The sequence below is a fragment of the Silurus aristotelis genome, assembly GCF_946808225.1.
Source record: "Silurus aristotelis genome assembly, chromosome: 5".
NCBI lineage: Eukaryota > Metazoa > Chordata > Actinopteri > Siluriformes > Siluridae > Silurus > Silurus aristotelis.
Window position 1 is genome coordinate 12,276,323 of NC_139578.1, and position 12,363 is coordinate 12,288,685.

Genomic DNA, 12,363 nt, shown 5'->3' on the forward strand with positions numbered 1-12,363 from the left:
ACAACCCCAAACACACTGCTAAGGTGACAACTGCCTTGCTGAGGAAGCTGAAGGTGAATTTGTTAAAGTGGCTATCTGTCTCCAGACCTGAACCCTATTGAGCACTTGTGGCGTATCCTTAAGCAAAAGGTGGAGAGGCGTCATGTGTCTAACATCCAGCAGCTCCGTGATTTTATTATGTAGGAGTGAAAGAGGATCCCAGCAACAACCTGTGCAGCTTTGGTAACTTCCATACCCAGGATGATTAAGACAGTGCTGGATAACAGTGGTGCTCATACAAAATATTGACACTTTGGACACAGTTTTGACATGTTAATTTAGTGTGTACTCACTTTTGTTGCCAGTTATTTGGACAATAATGTCTGTATGTTTAGTTATTTTTAGAGGACAGTAAATCTGTACTGCTATACAAGGTGCACATTTACTCATCTAAAATATATCCAAGTTTCTATAATATTGTTTATCGAGAAGAAATACTAAAATGGATTCTGAAATGTGAGGGGTGTACTCACTTTTGCTTAAACACTGATAGAGCCTATCTTTCTGTATCTTTCTGAGCAAGATACAGAAAGATAATGTATAGACAGGTTAAAGTCGATTATTTACAGGTTTAATATTACAAATATGACAATTTCATCAATCAACATTTTTTTTTTTTACTTCTCAATATTTAATAAATAGTAAACATCTTTTACCTCAACTTGACTACATCTTTTAACATGACTAGTTTTATCATACGGTCATGTGTACAGATTTATAAACATTCGTATGGCCATTATTTAGGCCACATATTTTGTATCGGATTCCATTGAAAACTAAAATATCAGTAAACCATATGCGTTATTTCTAGTTTTCCACAGAGGTGGGAAGTAACGAAGTAGATTTTTCTGGTATCAGTACTTTACCTCACTGTTTATTTTTTACAGTTTTTATTTTTAACTTTTTACCCCAACTCATTAAATTTTTACACAAATATCTGTACTTTCTACTTCATTTTTAAAACAGGCTCTTTACTTTAGTTTTAATTTATTTGGTGAAATATACATTATTTTTTCTCTCATTGCTCATTCTCACTTTCTTAACCTATTTATTGTCATTGTGTGGCTTTTTCAATCTACCACTGGTGTATCATTTCCTGGCTCTCACACACCACAGACGTGGACTAGATTACAGAGCAAACAACGAGCAGGCAGAAGGCAACAAGAAGTCTGGGGTTAATGTGGATGAGACAGAGGGAGTCAGCGATGTAAACATGACTGAGCAGAGACATTCCTGATCACCTGATCATCATCATCTTTTCTCTGCTTGTGTTTTATATAGTGGCTGTTCAGCCTGGATTCATTCATTAGGTAAAATTTTTAATTCGTTTTGTATTAAAACATTAATTATTTTTATTAAAAATATAAATAAATGCATATAAAAGAGGCGAAATTTAACGCAAAACAAGTGTTGAACGATGTTCTTTCTTTACTAAGATAAAAAGAAAAATCCACCAAGAGGACATTTGTTTTACTGATGCGCCAAGTCTCAAATCAGGACCAAAATCCAGTTTTACCTTTACCAGGTTTACCTTATTAACCACCGTGTGGAAACACAGCAAAGGTTCCGTTTGTTGTTCTGATGATTTACATCATTTTAAACACCATAATTACTTTAAAACACTCACAAGAATATTTTGTCTTCATGCTCTAAATTAAGTAGAGTTTCACTAATAATAAACATACATTTGCATAAAGCATCTAGATTTGTTCATGGCCATGTTGATTAGAGTATTAAAAACTTGAAACGTGTTATTCGAAGGTACATTTAGAACAGATGAAAGTGTATGAATTAATTTTAGTTTTTGTTAAGTTAACTCATGACTCTCTTTCAGCTTCTCCCATTAGGGATTTGGCACATGTTTTTATGCTGGATGCCCTTCCTAACGCAACCCTCCCCATTTATCCAGGCTTGGGACCGGCACTAAGGGTGCACTGGCTTGTGCAACCCTAATGGCTGGGGTTGGTTCCCTGACCGGGGATCAAACCCAGGCCGCGGCTGTGAGAGCGCCGAATCCTAACCACTGCATCACCAGGGAACCTTAAGTTAACTCATGAAAATTATGCCATTAATCACGATTAAATATTATTAAGAACTGATTTCCAGTTACCAACGTGACACTAAAACAGGTAGTAGTAATGGCTACTTTTTACTTGAGTTCATGTCAGAGCCCAAACTTCTTTACTTTAACTTGAGTAAAAAAAAGATGTGTGTACTTTTGCCACCTCTGAGTTTCCATAGTTTTGGCACTAATGACAATCAATCCTAATTAACACAGTGAGCTTTGCACGGTCAGAAAAACAGTGTGTTTGAGTGAGTGAGTGAGTGAGTGAGTGAGTGAGTGAGTGAGTGAGTGAGTGAGTGAGTGTGTGTGTGCTTGCATTTATCTCTCTAATGTGATTGAAGTTGCCTGCTGCTGCTGCTTTCTCTAGCTCTCAACTGTAATGTGATTGTCCAAGTACACTCCTCCTTCTTCCTCATTTCTTTTTCCATCCCCTATTCTCTCTCGCTCACGTTTTCTTTCTCTCCTTCTCCCTCTCCCTCACTGCTCCTCTGAGACTAAAGGATCAATCACTCTTCCACTTCCCTTCTTCCCCTGACTGCTCTATGGATTAAAAGCCTTTATTCCATCATTCATTCATTTCGATATGCAATCAACGGGCCTTACTAACGTCCTTGAAATGGCCAACAAAAGGAAATACGATCATGATTATGATGTCACACTTTCAGCAACCCCACAGAGAAAGGTACAAACATATAAAATTAGAACAGCCTCTAAATGGCACTGATGCATTATGGAAACACAAAACATTCAGAAAGGCAATACTTTCCACTTTAAAAGTCACCCATTCTCTCCATCTTGTATCATCCAGATCGACCGGACATTTCATTTAAGGCTATTTATAGTATGAGAGCCTCAGCCCACTGAAAAGGCCTCTGTGCCGACTGTAGACATATGACTGTGATTTTCCTCATGGCAAACAAATAATATGAAACGACTTTTACAAAAAGATAGACCACCATTTTTTTTACATTTATTTAGGGCTGAAATTGAATAATTAGAATACAAAAAGCATCAAGGCAAATTATTTGCTTAACTTAGTCCACAACTACAAACGGAGCACTGTGTTTCCCCACAGACCATTATTACTGATGCACCACCCGCTAAACTGTGATCCGCTCTGGGATTATAAACGTGGCATACGCACAAAACAGGGCTGGAAACGTGCGTATGCCACTTTCCACGCAAAGGTTCTGTGTCTGTCGCCTATTCCCATTCTCGCCTTCTGTTTCCACATTGTGAGTATGCGGGGTTTAGAGTTTACTTACAGGTGCACACTTTCTCCCATCATGTTTTTTTTTGGTTTTGGTTTTTTATAAATCACCTTTGCGTGGAAAGTGGCAGTTTTATTTATGATTTTTTATTTTTATTTTATATATGTATTTTAATGTAATATGGCACTTAAATGCATTAAATAAGTTTAGATTTTACAGATATTCTTGTAGGCAATTTCAGCAATTAAAATTTACATTTTTCTAAAAAGGAAACAAATTACTTGTTTATTTTAAGAGACCCGTTTTATTTTTCTATTGCATATTTAGTATTGATCTTTAATGAAGAAAAAGTACTTCTTATCCGATCGCTCTAATAATCGATGGAATCTACAAACCCTGACTGCTCACACTGTAACATGTATGATTAAAGGTCACATTGCAGTTTCAATAATTGCAGCTCGACAGGATATTTCACCACATTGTTTAGAAATTCAAAATTCAATTTCATTCGTTTTTATTTGTATAACACACACACACACACACACACACACACACACACACACACACACACACACAGAAGTCCTCTTACCTCCTCTCCTTCATCAGTCTCAAACATGTGGGATGGGAGTTTTTCAGTCTTAGTCCCTTTACTAGATCAGAAAACATTGTAAGTGAGCACTGGAACAACTCACTACACTGAAAACACTGAATTTATAATAAGAAAGACTATAAACCTTTTAAATAACCAATGTTGCACTTATTTTTTTAATAAAAATTTAAAATACTTAAAATAATAAAAATTAAAATAAGTACTAAGTCAGCAAACAGACACAATTCTAGAATCCTTACATTGAAATTCTACAGGATCATGTCAGCTAATGTTTTTTTGTATGCTGTATTTTGGTGAGAATTTTCCAGGCATGGTTTGGGTCCACTAGCATGGTTTCTATCCCCAAGTTACAGTGGGGCAAAAAAGTATTTAGTCAGCCACCAATTGTGCAAGTTCTCCCACTTAAAAAGATGAGAGAGGCCTGTAATTTTCATCATAGGTACACTTTAACTATGAGAGACAAAATGAGAAAAAATAGTGATGAGAAAATCACATTGTTTGATTTTTAAAGAATGTATTTGGAAATTATGGTGGAAAATAAGTATTTGGTCAATAACAAAAGTTCATCTCTAAACTTTATATACCCTTTGTTGGCAATGACAGAGATCAAACGTTTTCTGTAAGTCTCCACAAGGTTTTTACACACTGTTGCTGGTAGTTTGGCCCATTCCTCTATGCAGATCTCCTCTAGAGCAGTGATGTTTTGTGGCTGTACGGATTTTAAACTCCCTCCAAAGATTTTCTATGGGGTTGAGATCTGGAGACTGGCTAGGCCATTCCAGGACCTTGAAATGCTTCTTACGAAGCCACTCCTTGTGTTTGGGATCATTGTGGTGTGTTTGGGATCATTGTCATGCTGAAAGACCCAGCCACGTTTTATCTTCAATGCCCTTGCTGATGGAAGGCGGTTTCCACTCAAAATCTCACGATACATGTCCCCATTCAATCTTTCCTTTACACGGATCAGTCGTCCTGGTCCCTTTGCAGAAAAACAGCCCCAAAGCATGATGTTTCCACCCCCATGCTTCACAGTAGGTATGATTTTCTTTGAATGCAACTTTGAATGCGACAAGTTGAGTTTTTACCAAGAAGTTCTAGGTTGGTTGAGACTGATTATATGTCATTCTCCCAATCCACTTCTGGATCATCCAAATGCTCTCTAGCAATTCTTCAGCCGGGCTCAGACATGTACTGCCTCAAGCAGGGGGACACGTCTATAACTGCAGTATTTGAGTCCCTGGTGGCGTAGTGTGTTACTGATGGTAGCCTTTGTTACTTTGGTCCCAGCTTTCTGCAGGTCATTCAATAGGTCACCCTGTGTGGTTCTGGGATTTTTGCTCACCGTTCTTGTAAACATTTTGACCCCACGGGGTAAGATCTTGCGTAGAGCCCCAGATCGAGGGAGATTATCAGTGGTCTTCCATTTTCTAATAATTGCTCCCACAGTTGATTTCTTCACAACAAGCTGCTTAGCTATTGCAGATTCAGTCTTCCCAGCCTGGTGCAGGTCTACAATTTTGTTTCTGGTGTCCTTTGACAGCTCTTTGGTCTTGGCCATAGTGGAGTTTGGAGTCTGACTGTTTGAGATTGTGGACAGGTGTCTTTTATACTGATAACGTGTTCAAACAGGTGCCATTAATACCGGTAACAAGTGGAAGATAGAGGAGCCTCTTAAAGAAGAAGTTACAGGTCTGTGAGAGCCAGAAATCTTGCTTTTTTGTAGGTGACCAAATACTTATTTTCCACTATCACTTGCAAATAAATTCTTTAAAAATCAGACAATGTGATTTTCTGGATTTTTTTTTCTCATTTTGTCTCTCATAGTTGAAGTGTACCTATGATAAAAATTACAGGCCTCTTTTTAAGTGGGAGAACTTGCACAGTTGGTGGCTGACTAAATACTTTTTGCACCACTGTATAAGGATAATCCTACATAATAATTATGCAATAATAATTCTAATATCATAATAGAACAGCTGCAAAGTGGCAGAAATGTCTGGTTTATAAGACATACCAAAGAAAGCCGATCTGAGCTGATAGAATGGCTACAACAGCTTTTTATTTCTGTGGTGAGCAGAAAAGCTTCTTAAAATGGCCAACATGTCAAATCTTTGAAGAGGACCAGCTACAACAGTGAAACACCAAATCAGGTTCCCCTTTACAGGAATACGAGGCTGCACTGGGCATGGGCTCGTAAACATCGGACTGCTTAAGAAAGGAAAAATGTTGCCTGCTATGAAAGATCTTGATTTTTGCTGCGACAAGTTTTGGTGCCAACAAGATTAATCCATGGAAACAATCTGCCTTGTGTCAACATTTCAGTCTGATGGAGGCAGAATATTTTGGGGAATGTTTTCCTGGCACACAAAATAAAATCTGCTTTTATGACTTTCGAAAAGAACGAATTTGGACCAGATTTTTGGAGAAATTCCGAAAATGATCAAGGATTCACAAACTATCAGCATCACTATGTATTTTCACTTAGTGTAGAACATTACTTTTTTTTTACTATTATAATAAGATCAGTGAAGTTTGGCTAATGGGGGAGACAAGTGTATTTATAATAATCACTGTGCTATATTAAAAAAATAAAGTATAAGCAAATACAGTAGCACATAATCAGTAAGTTTTTGATATAACTGTCTGTTGTTTCAAGCATTAAAGACAACATTTCATACACAGAGACGAATCAATCAGATAATAATGATAATGATAATAATCATAACAATAATAATAATAATAATAATAATAATAATAATAATAAAGGGTTATATCCCACCTGGGAAGAGTGCGAAAACATCCTGAGTAAGCCTCGTAATTGTAATTGATTGTGTGCCACTCAGTGTTGTACATTTTGATGCACTGCCAAAAAGGAACACTCACCAGTTACTACATCACAGCATCAGATTTACTCATAAAAAAACATGAAGCATGTAGAAAAATGTGACAAAACAGTGCCAAAAGCAGTGTTTAATCATGGAAAATGTATTAGTCAATCTTTTTTTTTTTTTTTTTTTTTTTTTTTTAATTCAGAAGCAGATGTTTAGCAAAGTACCTCTGTGGCAAACAGGCTTTTGGCTTCTTGTTGAGCATTCTGAGGTACAGAGGAGACAGTCGTTCTTCTCTGACGATCAATTTGTGTCTCCTGGAAAAAAGCAGTATTGAGGCATTGAGTACAGCAAGCAATAACTGGCTGTTTATAACACATCATGTACAAACGCCCCAAAAAGCTGAAGCTTAGCTATGGAAAACAAACATACAGAATAAAAAAAACAAAAATGAATCTTAATTGATGAAATAAAATTAAGAACTTTTCTCTAACACACAATGATAAATATGAATTGACAAAGCTTCAATGATTTGATTGTTCAACTTCAATTTGCTTCATTATGCTACATAAGCTATTATTTCTGTAACTTTATAGTAGAGTAAGATCTTGGGTTAAATGTACTCCTCATGGTGCTGGGTTAAATATACTTCACTTTCATGGTGTGTTCTTACAGCCGCCTGCACTGAGCTCTACTGTATCATAATGGAAATATTTTTGGTGAACTCACTGAGACGTCATCGGCTGGCCACAGCAGCAGGTCTCTCTGAGGATCACTGTGGATCTGTGCTTTCCTTTGAAACACCACATTTTCGTAGTCTAGTGGCTCGATGATCTTTGTTTGTTCCTGTGCACACGCACACACAGGAAAAGAGAAAGTAAGAAAGAAAGAGAATAAATAAATAAATAAACAAACACATTTTAATTACATGGATGAAATAAGTGGTATTAAAATGACTACCAAAACTCAAACAAAAACACAACCAAAAGGTCAAAATTAGTTTTATTTCTGAACTGTGATTGTACAAACCAAAACACAAGGCAAAAGAACAGCATCATCTGACGAAATGGTGACCTAATGGTTCCCTTGTAGATGGATGATAACATGTAGTAACAACAATGTCTCCAAAAACACGACACTACTGTGTGTAAAGGAATTTTACCATATAAAAAAAATCAACACAAGTCTGCTTTGATTCCTCCTGCCTCTATATTTAACACTTTAACACTTAACACATAAGATACCTGCATAAGCTACACTGTACAGGCAGTATAACAGCACATGACAATCCCACCCAAATGTAGTTTCTTCTCAAACTATTGTTACAAAGATTAAAGCACAGAATAGTATAAAGTGTCTATGTAAGGTGTAACACTGCATTTTCCCTTTAATAGAACTAATGAAGTTCAAACGTGTTCCAGCGTGACAATGTCCCTGTGCATAAAGAGAGTTCCATGAAGACATTGAGAACTTACTAAGAACTTTTGAAATCATTTGGAATGCTGATATTATATTATTGTATTATATATTATTAGAATTTGTTGATAATATCTAGACTAAGTTGTATCTATCTGTCCATCTGTCTGTCTATCTATCTATCTATCTATCTATCTATCTATCTATCTATCTATCTATCTATCTAGCTAGCTAGCTAGCTAGCTACTGGCTTACACTGTAGCTCAATGTAAATCTGGTATTGCCATTCAGAGAAGCCAAAAAGATCAAACTTACTTTAACTTATATATACAAAAAACTGTTATTACACTGTGATAAAACTGCCTTTTAATAATATACAGAACTCTGAAGGAAAAAAGAAGGCAAAGCTTAAGGTGGAGATAATATAAGAAGTGAAGACACAGGCTTCCAGACACATGTACAATATGGTATTTTTTAATGAATTATATTGTACAAAGCTCCACAGCATGCATAGAAAAAATCAAAAAGACAATAAGCCACAGATTTGGCTTAAGATGGCAAAGAATACTTTGGTAACTTTGAAAGAAGATTTATTATTGGATAGTAACAAAGACTGTTCATTTGGCTGTGTTTTAAAGAGAACATTGACTACGGTGACATCTGGTGTAGGGGGTGTGAGGCGGGAAATTCAATAATGGTGATACTTGTGAATTATTGCGTAATCTAAGGGCAGAAACTTCCTGCACTGGGCAACATAGTTGTGCAAAAAAGACGATATAACCACTTTTGACTATATTTAAGTGAGTAAATCCCATTTTAAATTAATGGGATTAATACACAATACACAAAAACAAATACAATATGTCTGAATGCTTCACCCCTGCAGTGAAGCAATCCAGTGGTTATGTTCTGCTGAAAGGGATATTTTGTTTTTATTTGTGCTCTTAAAGTTAAGGGTCTCTGTAAATGATTCTGACTGATCATCTTTATCCTATGATGAATCGTTGACAGTGCATGAAGTCTCAATGAATAGTTTCATGACCTGGGCAGCTGTGACTTTGATATACAGTACCAGACATACACTGAGCTACATCTGTATTTATTCATTCTTTCAATTTATACTTTTTTATTTATTCTGTAACTGTTGTATCTAGGACAGGGTCATGCCCAGACTCCACTTAGGGAGTAATCTGAGCACAGGGGATACTGAAGCTGTTAGGTGCCAACACTAAAAACAGCCACAGACAATTTTTGATCACATGAAGGATAAGGTTTACAAACTGATGCACAACTCAAGTCTTCAGCCAGTATGAATTCCTCCCGGACCTGTCGATTTTATTGCAAGTTTACTTTCATTTTGTATTCATTTACACAGCAAACAAATTTGGCTATATTAGCATGCTAAGCTCTAATTGGCTCTGTGCCATCATAATTCCCATCGCTGTAATTATGAATATGCTACTATTTATATTATAAAATTAAAATTAACTTTAGTACCTCGTACGTGTCCATTTGACCGCACAGCTGTATGTTTAAGGTACAGATATATTTAGAATCTGTAAATGTCTGATTGTGTGATGATAAAAACAATGATAATTCTGTTTTATTTAGAACTTACTATGACACTGACCTTGTGCTCTACCATCAGTGAAGGTTGTCTGGCAGCAGAAAATATGATTAATATTAACCAGACCACTTCCAGGAAATAGAAAATTGCTGAAATAGAATCATAAACCAAACCCTTATACCTAATATGTAAATGCACTCACTTATTTTAGACCTCATATTGCACAGGAAGTGAGAAAGGAAGGAATGAGATGTTAGTAAAGTGATGTGCTGCTTTCTCTGGCTAACTCCGTTCCAAAGCTGACCAATCTGTGTTTACAAGCTGAGCACAAATGATAAGAAGCACTAAGTTCAGCACTATTTTAACTCGAGTCAGTGCCTTTTACAATCCGTTCATTGTTCCAAGATTCACTGCTCATAAGCAGTGTTATAATAGTCCCTTGGAACTACTTTCTAGATGTATCATATCACATCAGTGCATGATGATTTTGAATCATAAGATAATACAAAATGACTCTTCAAGTTACTCAGAAAGCACGTAGCACACACTTCAGGACATGTGCATACCCGAAAATTGAACAACTTCCTGTCATGCGTCAGGGCATGTGCACAGAGGACTTTCAAACCACAATCCAGGCTTCCAGTACTGGTCGAATTACAGCGTCTTACAGCATTCTGGCTGCACTGTTGAACCCTCTCTCCGTTTTACCCCAAACAAAACTTTCTTCATTGTACTCTGAACAAGGAACTGTTTCAGAATAAACCACACACTCATCCTCTACAAGAAAATTAAGCACACTGGCCTGAAATTAGCCAAAATGGATATTCCAACTGCAACACCCTTCACTCTTTATTGTTACTGTATAATATGAAGAAGCACAAAGTATATAAGATAAATTACAGATCGTCAAACCACAACCAGGAGGGAAAAGGAAGTGTTAGCTAGCAGCAGACCACTGTAAGGGCGTTGGCGCTTGGGTTAGCTATGGTGAAGTTCCTACTTCCGTATCTGCAGAAAGACGCAGCGCTGAAATCTTTAGACCCAACATTTGTGACAAAATCTCAGCCGCAGAGAATTCAACAACTTTTGTGTCATACACAAACTGAGACCGGCCTCAATGGTCTTCAGGCCTAATTGCTTTACCAGATAACTTTCACTGAGATGAACACGAATGTAAAAGGCAGCTGTTGGATTAGGTGTATAAACACAATGGCCTAAACCCATCAGGGCTTTTTTTTTTTTCTCTGACCCTAATGTATGTGTGCTACTTGTTTTCTTTTAATTCTGTCTAATTAAATCTGGAGACGACTCAGTTCCAGAAATGGCCACTGACTAAAAACACAGTGTTACAATACAAATACAATGTGTAAACGTTAAATATGTTCGTTTTTTTACCCAGTTTTGAACTTAAGACCCCTCCAAGACATTTGACACCAGGCGTAGACACAACATACCCAAGCTTTTGTGATCTCAAGACACACCATGACAACCTGGCGTACAGTAGGATCGAAATGAAACTCACAGTACAAAGATTGTGAAAAGAGGTGACGAGGAAGAAGACAGGCTTCAGCCTGAAGCTGAGGAAAGCGCTGGAGAAAATCTCAGAGGCATTCCCTCAGCATCATTACAACCTCTGTGGAGCACTGCCTAATGACTGTTTGTCCCCAAACAGAACACAACATGAGAGTTCACTCTAAAATCATAAAAACCTGTCAGCCATTTTTTTTTTTTTTTTGGTCTGACTGCATCATTTGCTGCAGCATCACCAGCCAACATATTACTACATGCACAGACAATAATGCAGCTCCCTTCTTTTAGGCACGTGGGTCCATTCATCGTGGCTGAACAAGGACACAGCATGCATACACAATCTAAGCAATGATCTCCCATGGATACATTGCAAACTCAAACCTACATTTTGTGCGTTTGTATAATAATGTAAGCAAAGTAAAATGAGATTGGATACGCACATGGGCCGCTTTTTTCCAAACACAAAGGAACAACAAGCAGCCCATGTCTTCTGCACATTAAACACATCAGGATAATAGTACATCCATTATCTAGGGAAATAAAGCCAGTAGATTTAAAATATGGAAACACAAAAGGAGGACGTTTCTTAGTGCAAAAAATGTTGATGAACGCATCACATGCTGCAGCTCTGAGAGTCGCAGCATCAGTTCAGTGGTAAACGGGAAATTGTGGCTAAAACTGCTTTGGCTCGCGAGAGAAACAAGATCCGATCACGCGGAAATCGATTGCGATGCCCATTTCTGGATGCAAGACCGACAGAATCGGTGTCCCGCCGAAAAGAGCAAATGGAAACAATGTTACTAACCACAGCAGTAGACGTCCTGACAGCCTCCGACACGCTCTGCCTGAGCTCCGCCGCTGTCCCAGGTTTACTCAGCCTTTTGGTGAATTTCCGCACTTCGGACATGCTTTTAGATTTCTTTTTTTTTTTTTTTAATTCATAGATCCATCAACTTTCCCTGAGAGATTTGCGATATTACCTTCAATCCAGGTGCGACGCACGCGCGCACACACACACACACACACACACACACACACAGAGACGTAGCGCGCGATCACAAACACGCCGAACTGCTGCTCAGAGGCGCTGCACCGCC

At 37.5% G+C, this 12,363-nt stretch overlaps 1 protein-coding gene across 4 annotated transcripts in view; it reads right to left on the reverse strand.

The window, feature by feature from the left end:
- The window catches only part of dock11 (dedicator of cytokinesis 11), a 72,447-nt gene extending 60,084 nt beyond the window's left edge, over nucleotides 1-12,363 (reverse strand). For all 4 annotated transcript variants that reach the window (XM_083542242.1, XM_083542241.1, XM_083542240.1 and 1 more), the window contains exons 1-5: nucleotides 12,072-12,363; nucleotides 7,483-7,599; nucleotides 6,981-7,070; nucleotides 6,705-6,787; nucleotides 3,905-3,965 (exon numbers count right to left, since the gene is read on the reverse strand). In XM_083542242.1, coding sequence (XP_083398368.1) covers nucleotides 3,905-3,965; nucleotides 6,705-6,787; nucleotides 6,981-7,070; nucleotides 7,483-7,599; nucleotides 12,072-12,173 — 453 coding nt within the window. In that variant the 5' untranslated portion in view covers nucleotides 12,174-12,363. The remainder of the gene's footprint in view (nucleotides 1-3,904; nucleotides 3,966-6,704; nucleotides 6,788-6,980; nucleotides 7,071-7,482; nucleotides 7,600-12,071) is intronic.